The sequence below is a fragment of the Rousettus aegyptiacus genome, unplaced genomic scaffold (genome assembly GCF_014176215.1).
Source record: "Rousettus aegyptiacus isolate mRouAeg1 unplaced genomic scaffold, mRouAeg1.p scaffold_m13_p_7, whole genome shotgun sequence".
NCBI lineage: Eukaryota > Metazoa > Chordata > Mammalia > Chiroptera > Pteropodidae > Rousettus > Rousettus aegyptiacus.
Window position 1 is genome coordinate 47,635,648 of NW_023416310.1, and position 8,913 is coordinate 47,644,560.

Genomic DNA, 8,913 nt, shown 5'->3' on the forward strand with positions numbered 1-8,913 from the left:
CTACAGCAGAGCAGAAATCCAGCATAGCCCCTGGATTGTCCAGTAAACGAAGTGGATGAGGAATTTCCTTGACCCCCACCCTGCTCCTGCTAAGGCAGAGGCATTGGGTACTTTGTATCAGCAAGGATAATTTGTAGACTTGTCAGGTGGCTTTTGGAGAGAGGCAAATTTAATAAGGAGTGAGACTGAACAGTGGCCAGTCTGGTCAAACTTTCCCCTCCCCCACATATTCTCTCCTTCCCCTACCTCCTGAATTTCTTTGCTCCTCCAGAAATTCTTAGGTTGAACAAATGAGAAATCACTTCTCCTAAGACCTAAATGACAACAGCTCCTATTAACCAAGTGCCAAGCATCATATCAATCATTTTACACGTATAATTCAATCATCCTAATAAACCTTTTAAGTAGGTAATATTATTATCCCCACTTTACAGATGGGAAAGCTAAAGTTCAGAGCTCAAAAAATGTACTCAAGAAGAATTCAAGTTACCAAATTCCAAAATCTATTTTTAAATACAGTGCCTTCCTACCACCCCTTTGCTGTATTATGCCCACTGAGCCTTCCCCTGCCAAAATGAAGATTCCCTAAATCCACTTGCTTTTGCAGACAGCCAAAAATATCCATATATTATTTTGGTTCTACCTTTGTTCTAGTGATGTTTGTCTGTCCTTACTCTGTTTCCTGTGAATATGCAAAAACAATTTGAGGCATGTTCGTGTATGTATGTGCTTTTTCTGTGTATGTGTGTATACATGACTACGTACAGGTGTATACCTGTGCATATGCACATTTGGGCATGTATGGTTGTGAATGCGTGTGTATCTGAATGCATGCATGTGTATACATATGAATGTACATTGTGCATGTATGAATGTGTGTATGTATGAGTGAATGTACATGTATATGCATGTGGGTGTACATGTATTTGTATATATGTATGCAGTTGTGCTTGTGTATGTGCACGTGTGTATGCATGTGTGCTCATGCTACATTTCACAGACAACAGTTCCTGCTTGGTTGTTATGGGAACCACAGTTCTAAAAATGTTAAATTGAATCCCACTCCATGTGGGCCAGAGAAACCAAGAGAGAGAGAGAACTGAATGACAGACACATCTGGGGGCCCACAGCTTAGACAGAATCATGGCCTCAGCAAGAATTCAACAGGCATAGACTAGTTAGAAGCCTGGTCTCTTGATTCTTTCCCAGCTTCATACTCTCTAACCACCTCCCTTCCTTCCTCTTTCCCCCTTATCTTTTCTTTCCTTCTTTTTTGGGGGACCAAAAAAATCCACATAATAATTAAGCACTTAGGTGTGCTGGGCAGTGGACTTGGTGATATGGAGCCACAGTGTGAATCTCTGCACTTCAAGTAGCTCAAGGGTGGGAGATTTGAATACTACGTGGGGGAGGGGAGAAGGCAGAGCAAAAGGAGAGATAACAGAGGAGGGTGGGAGATGAATTTAGGTCAGGTATGGAGGGCTTTAACTCCAGTGTATTTTTTCAAAAAAGGTGGAAACTGGTCAATTTGAGATAAAATACCATGAATAATGTTTTAAGGAAATTACAGTAGTAGTAATGTGTAATGTCAAATGGAGGAAGAGAGAATGGAGGCAGAGGGACCACAGGAAGCAGTTTGGTATAGTGCAGGTTTATCTCAACAGGGCACAGGGGTTGGGGTAAAGGGAGAGGAAAAAGAAGACATTCTGCGTTGCTTTGTCACACTTTCTCCATCTTCCACCTTATCAAGATTCTCATTATTCTTGCCTTTTTCTCCAAGACTCGAGTGAGCCTTTGTTACCAATGTGTGTGTCGAATTCCTCAAATGCATTGGAAAGGAAAAAACTTGGAACCACTGGCCCAGCATGTGGTAGGCACTCAGTAACACTTGTGGAATGAGTGGATATATGGATATGCACTGGTCTTGGAACTGGAAGGCCCAGATTCAAGGCCCTCTTCTTATCATCTGTGTGCCCTTAAGAAAATCCCCAAACCTGTTGGCTCTCAGTTTTCTCTTCTGTACAATGAGGAGGTCAGACAGGATGTTCTTATAAGACCCTTCCAAATACACATTATTTTGTGATTCTCTGTGATTGTCACAGCAAGGTGTTTGTGTCACATACTGAGGTCCTGACGATAGATACAGAGAGAATAAGTGTGGAAAATATTTAAATAGAGGAATCAATATCTGGCTTCAGTTTTCAGCAATATTGTTGAATAGATAGATAACCAAAGACCTTCCTGCTACACAATATGCAGACTGATTCACAAAACATAACAGATACCTGAAATGCTTAACTGAGCTTGCAAGAAAGGAAAGAAAATCTACATGGATCAAAACAAGGAAACTGAGACCAAGAAATGTAAGCATGAAATATGCTGTGACTAATCCCAGGAGGTATGGAGAGGGAGGTATATTGCTTGTCTTTCCTGACCCAAGTCCTGATTGGAGTAGGAGGAGTAACCTCTGAGAATTTATAACTACTTGAGTAAGAGTTTGAACTTAATACCTGCATGGTACAGGAACCCTAGGCCAAAAAATTAACATAAAATTAGTCTACATCAGTTGATACTCCTGGAATGTCTGGCACAAGGAAACACAAAACTACTCAGGAGAAACATACCCTCAACCTAGATCACAGAGTATTACTGCCCATGTAAATCCCCACTGAAGATTAGCTCACAAGCTGAAAATTACAATACATAAAAGGAAACAATATATCATGAAAGAAAGAAGATAAGATCCTGAAGAACTTCAATAAGATTCAACAAGTCTGAGTAACAGCCTAGGGGTCGGGGAAGGAGGGATCAAAGGTGAATCCCATAGAACTATAGTTATTTAGGTGTCTAGGGAACCAAACAAATGGTCTCCATTAGCAGAAATTGTGTATATGGAAGGGTGATTTGATTTTTAACAGATTGTATTTGAAATGGTGGTAGGACACTGATATGAAGATATTCATTAATCAGAATAAAGGGGATGCAGCTAGGATAGAGAGTAGGGCTGACTGACTTAGAAATCATCTATGTAACAGTGATAGCTGAAGGCCTGGGAATGAATGTGCTCTCCAAAGAGAGTGTAGAAATAGGGAAGGACGGAGCTCAGAACCAAGTCTGGGAAAACACCCACATTTTGAGGACCCGCTGAAAAAGAGGATTAAGTAAAGAAAATGAGCTCTCTGTTAGTCCCTAATTCTGCTTGGGTCCTGGGTTTGGGTTGGTTTTATGATTGTTTGATTTTCTTGCCATCTCTGGCAAAATATTCTCTCCCCTGGGAATCCCTAGAGACACTCCAGCAAATGCAGCAGTTTCTCTTGGGAATAATAAGAAGTACTTCTCAGCTGGGAGTTCTGGAGCCAGGCTGAGCTCTGGTACCACTACCACTACTAAGTCAATTTTCTCATCAAAGATATTAGGCTAGGTAAGTGTGAGGATTAAGATGGGGCCTGATAGAGCTGGTAGTACTTGATGGAATGTGGCTAAAGGGAGCAAGGTGGGGTAGTTCGATTTTACCCACTCACAGTCTGTCTGCCTTTCTTCCTTTATTCAGGTTGTGTGTTTGGGGACAAGCTGCTTAAAATCTGGGCCTTTGTGCTCTTCCTTATACTACTCTGCATGGAAAGTGAAGTCAGGTGGTCCATGCCTGTAAGTAAAAGGTGTGGTCACATAAGCAGTAAGATAATGAGAGTCAGTATTATGTCTTTGAGAATCTACCACTTACCCATTATAATGTCTGATGATCCATCATTTGAGCCTCTCTATATAGCAGGAGTCCTCAACCCCCCGGGCCACCGACCAGCACTGTCTTTGGCCTGTTAAGAACTGGGCAGCACGGCAGAAGGTGAGTGGCAGGTAAGCCAACAAAGCTTCATCAGTGTTTGTAGCCACTCCCCAGTGCTAGCATCAGGGCCTCAGCTCCACCTCAGATCATTAGACATTAGATTTTCATAGGAGCACTGGTCCCTGGTGCCAAAAAGGTTGGGGACCATTGCTCTATAGGGTTAAACATTGTCCTCTGCAGGCTACTCTTAAAATATTAACTCTCTTGAAAGAGGTAATATTAAATCCTTTATCACAAATTGGTTTATTAGCTACTCATATTATTGCAAGATTCTCAACCATATGAAAGTGCTTAACACCTGGGGAGAGAAATGGGTGGAATTCTCTGGTGATAATTTTGTCTCTGGTCACCTGGACTATAGGAGTGGAGGGTGAACACGTCTGAGGGTGAAGGAATGAAGAAGCCAGAGGACCAGAAGCTGGGTTGATCTGGCGCCACAGGGCTGTAAGACTCTCTTAATTCAAGAACAGCTCAGAAAAGAATGAAACCCCCAGATAGGCCCTATCCTTTCCTTACCAGAGAAGAGTTGCTGGGGAGAGGATATAGGATGCATGACAAGCTTCTAATGCTCCCCAAGGTCTGCCCAATGTAGCCAGAAAAAGTGTAGAAGCTATTGGGTTGGGAATTCAGGAAGCAAAGGGGGCCAAATTTCACCCATTACCCACTTTCTCTTAGCTGCAACCTCCCCACCCCCACCCAAGCCATGAAGGGTTCACCAGGAGGAGAGTTAGAGAAAAGGGGCTATGGCAGGTGCTAAGCTGAACAGTAAGTGGGCTGCTGCCTCCTGGAGAAGATTCTTTGTGGAAAGAGAAACCAAGGTGGCTGTGAGCCTCTAGCAGGCACCCTCTGCTCTCTGGGCTTAGCTCTATCCACCAATGGATGAATGCTGAGTCTTTTTTGGCCCTGACAGCATGTGATTCTCATACAGATGCATAGGCACTTGCCGGAGCCTCTGTGACACCCAGCATACTGGGTGTTCACAAACAATACTGAAATATTGCAGTCTTCTGCTGCTATTGCTACTGCTTGGGGCTCCCTCTAGTTGCTGAACCTATTTCACCTCTTGGTAGGAAGTCTTTCTAAACAGTGATATTAAGCTGAGGTGCCATCATTCTTGGGTTTGGGGAAAAAGCACTGGATTTGGAGTTAGATCAGAGTTTGACCCTGTTGCTCCTAGCTGGGTTACCCAGCAAGTTACCTACTTTCTTCTTCATCTTTAAAATAGAGTATGACTGCTGCACTCAGGATTGTAAGGATTAAGGAAGATAATATATATGCACAGTGTTTGACACCTAAGCCTCTCAACCACTCTCAAGTTCCGGAAACGCCTTGAGCCCTTAGGTCAGCTGTGATAAAATTCATTCGTTCATTCAGTACATATTTATTGAATGCCTACTATGTGCTACAGTACCTGACAGAAGGTGCATAGTGACTCCATGAGCAAAAGTATGTCCTTTTCTAGCACACGTTCTCCTGGAGGAGTGGTTGGGGGAAGGGTCAGGAGCTTGGATGGCAGATTCAGTAAGCTTTTAGCACAATAATTTTAATTGCAAAAATAAACAGTTTTGCCAACTGCTTGAGAGTAGCGTCTGCTTTACAAAAATTAACAACAACAAAAAGGAAATAACCCCAAAGCAAAATGTTACATCCAATGGCTGCTGGAAACGACAATGCTGTACAAAATACCGCGCGAGACCGGCTCGGCGCTGCCCCAGCCAGTCTGGGGCGATGGCGGGCGGGGGACGGGGAGTAGAAGATAGGGGATGACGTGGGGCGTGCGCCTGTTACAAAAAACTGTCGAGTCCCAAGTAAGTACCTACTCAGTGGGTGGCCTGAGAGAACTTCCCCCAAAGCTCTGCTGACACCAGTCACAGCGCCGGACGGCGGGAGCTGTCCACATAGCTGGTGCTGAACGGGCGGGTGCGACGGGCGCTTCCAGGGAACTTGGAAGCCGGACCAGAGGCCGGCCCCGGGGTGTGCCGGGAAGATGAGCGGGGAAGAGGGGTGGGCCAGGTCTTTTTGGGCGTGCCGGGCGGCAGAGCCCCAATCTACAAACCCATTTCCCCCTCACAGGGCGGCGAAGGAGAGGCCCAACGAGTAAAAGCCTAGGCCCTTGAGCCGCTCCTCGGCGCGCGCCTTCTGCTTGAGGTGCACCTTGCTATGCCGTTTCTTCTCATCGCTGCGCGCGAAGCGGCGGCCGCACACGTCGCAGGCAAAAGGCTTCTCGCCTGTGTGGGTGCGCACGTGTGTGGTAAGATGGTCGCTGCGGCTGAAGTTGCGGAGACAGATGCGGCACTGGAAGGGCTTGTGGCCGGTGTGGATGCGCAGGTGGCGGTTGAGCTCGTCGGAGCGCGCAAAGCTGCGCACACAGCTCTCCACGGGGCAGGCAAAGGCCTTGGCGTGCGGCCGCGGGCAGAAGCAGCGTGCACTGCACTTGCCGCCCCGGCGCCCCTTGCGCCGCGCTTTATTTGGGGGGAATGAGGCCGGCGGCCCAGGAGGCTCAGGCACGCCACTGCTCCCTGGGATGTCCGCCACCAGAGGTTTTGGGAAGTCCGCCGCGGCGCTGCGGAGGCCCAGCGGGGAAAGCTGAGACTGCGTACTGGCCAGAAACTCTCCGCCGTCGCCACTACTCCCCCCCTCCCCACTAGGAGGGGTCAGGAGCCCCGGGAGACCCTCGGTCCCCTCCCCTAAGTCACCGGGGACCAGCGGGAAAGCGTCGTAGGGCCCCGTGGGGTAGAGTCTGTTGGTTGGGCCGGCGGGCAACTCTGCGGGGCAGCTGATGGACAGCAGATCTTCAATCTTGGCCCCCATTGAGGGGAATCGGGTCTCAGGGGCGGCCTGGTAGCCTCCCTGTGACCCACAGCTCCCTGGGGCCCCGGCTGAAAGCAGCTCCCAGGGAGCGTAGGGACCTTTAAAGGCTGAGGCAGTATCTAGCGCTGGAGAGGCCGGAGGAGCCCGGCGGCCTGGCTTGACGTCGGGTGGGGAGAGCTGAGGATCATACAGACACTGCGAGGGGGCGCCAACCGAGGGCGAGGCCTCCCAGAAGGCCTCTGGGAAGGCGGCAGCGCCCAGATCCGGGGAGTAAAGGTCCGGCGGACCTGGCAGCAAGACTTCGGGGCCTGTGGGAAAAGAGGCGTCCAGCGGAGACCGGGATGCTGCCACCTCAGGCCCAGGGAAAGGTGCCAGGCCTAGAATGCCCGACATGAGGTTGAAGAGTGCCTCCGGGTCGTGCGGGTGTTCCGGCACTGCCTGGATGAAGAAGCTACCACTGTAGCTTAGGCCAGGAGGGGGCGTGGGCGCAGGCCCCTCCAGGAAGCAGGAGTCGGCTAAGTCACCCCCGGCGCCGCAGCTGCTCAAAGCCCAGCTCAAGAAGTCGCCTGCTGAGGAAGGAGCAGGAATCAGCTCCAAGCATATAAAAGGGCATGCCTCGGAGGAGTCCGCAGACCCTACCCAAGGATCCCTTGGTGCGCACTTACACATACAAAGTGCCTTTTGCACATTCTGATGCAGTTTGAGCCGGCATGAGCCCCAAAGCACACACACAAACATGCACACGCAAAACACACGTGCACAGGCTAAAGGACGCCTTGATACACGCACGGTTTCCTGTGGAGGCGCTGCCGGCTCAGCGGGGGGTAGGAATGGCGGTGCGTACCCCAGGACACCTTCGCCCCCTACCATGCCTACCCCCACGCCTCCTGCGTTCCAGTCCCAGTCCCCGCCTGTTCTCATTCTCCGGCATTGTGCGCCCCCGTACTGTGCCGCCGTCTGAGCACCTTTGGCCGCGCTCCTTACCTCCGGGGTAGCCAGCGGCTGCGGGCGCGTCCCTGGCGGGCAACCGGGGCAGTTCCGTGCTGGGTTCGGAGCAACAGCCCTCGGCGGACTTGACCAGGAGCGCGTCGGAGCTGGAAAACTCGCTAAGGTGGAGCATGGCGCGGCTGCGGCTGCGGGGCGCCGGGGGCCTCGCCCGCTGGGATTGGGGGCGAGTAGATGGCAGGGAGGCCAGCAGTCTGGGCGCCTTGCGCTTTGCAGACTCAGGCGCCCGGGCTCCTGGCTCTGGGCGCTCACCTCTGGGAAAATGGTGGGGGGCCGAGGCGCCCTTGTTCGCTGGGACTGGCCCCGGGCGGCTGCTCCTCGCCTCTCCAAAGCTCAGCCGGGCTCCCCCAACCCGCTGCCCCCCCACTTATATAGCAGCGGTGGCGCTGGCTCAGGGCTTCCGATTCCCGGGGCCACTGCCATTTCGGGAGGCCCCGGCCCTGCCGCCGTGACGTAAATGCCCAAACATGGACACAGGATGTGTGCCGGGGACTCCCGAAAAGGAAAGCTCGGTCTGTGACGTCGTCGCCGCCGCTGCCGCCGCCGCCGCCGCCGCCGGGTCCGCGCCGCTGCGTGCGCGCGCGCTCCCAGAGCGTGGCGCCCTGTGCGCGCAGGGGCCGCGGGTGCCTCTGCCTGGGGCCCTGCGCCGCATGGTGCGGGAGTTCCAGTAAGTGCACTTCTGCCGGCAGAGGCTGAAGGACGGCGGGGAAAGTCCTCATGGGTTTAGGGGTTCTGATGTTTGGGGTTCGAATCCGTTGTTACTAGCCGTGTCATTCAATCTCCCTGAATGTCAGTTTCCTCACCTGTGAAATGGAGATTATATATGCGTGTCTCCTTCATAAATTTGCTATAAAGAGTATTTAAGTTAGAGCACATTAAGTTGTACGCACAGGGGTGGCCAGAGAGAATATTGCCATTATTCGTAATTTTTCCACACTTGTGTTTTTCATTTTCTTAATAGTTTTTTTAGTTTGTTCTAGGAAAAAGAATTTGTTTTGTTCATATGTAAAAAGATCATAATACTTGCTAATGGTGAGAGAAAAGGGTCATTTAGTACAAAGGGTATAGTCTCAATTGAAAAGTGAAAGTCTCCTTTCCTACCCACTTACCTGAGGTATCCACATCTAAGTTTCTTGTGTATTCTTTCAGAAAAAAAAAAAAAGTTATGCATGTGCAAGCATTCACATCGTCCTGATACATAATTTTCCCACTTATAATAGTTGATAGATTGTTCCATATCCGAACACAAAGAGTTT

The 8,913-nt window shown here is 49.9% G+C and overlaps 1 protein-coding gene across 2 annotated transcripts; it reads right to left on the reverse strand.

Annotated features, from left to right (window-relative positions):
* Positions 1-5,363: 5,363 nt before the first annotated feature.
* On the reverse strand, positions 5,364-8,159 carry EGR4 (early growth response 4). 2 transcript variants are annotated; one of them, XM_016130550.2, is made up of 2 exons: positions 7,637-8,159; positions 5,364-7,221 (listed from the first exon to the last, which is right to left on the reverse strand). In XM_016130550.2, the coding sequence occupies exons 1-2, from the start codon at positions 7,770-7,772 to the stop codon at positions 5,909-5,911; spliced, it is 1,449 nt and encodes a 482-aa protein (XP_015986036.2). In that variant the 5' UTR covers positions 7,773-8,159; the 3' UTR covers positions 5,364-5,908. The 2 variants fall into 2 exon arrangements, with proteins under 2 accessions (XP_015986036.2, XP_015986037.2); XM_016130551.2 differs by having other exon boundaries at positions 5,364-7,218; positions 7,637-8,142.
* Between the last annotated feature and the right edge of the window lie 754 nt (positions 8,160-8,913).

What these genes read in the sequence shown, in the direction of transcription:
- EGR4 (XM_016130550.2), bottom strand. Translation starts at nt 7,772, where the DNA reads ATGCTCCACCTTAGCGAGTTTTCCAGCTCCGACGCGCTCCTGGTCAAG. An exon ending in AGCCGCTGGCTACCCCGGAG is followed by an intron (nt 7,222 to 7,636) that starts GTAAGGAGCGCG and finishes CTCCTTCCTCAG; the next exon opens with CAGGCGACTTCTTGAGCTGG.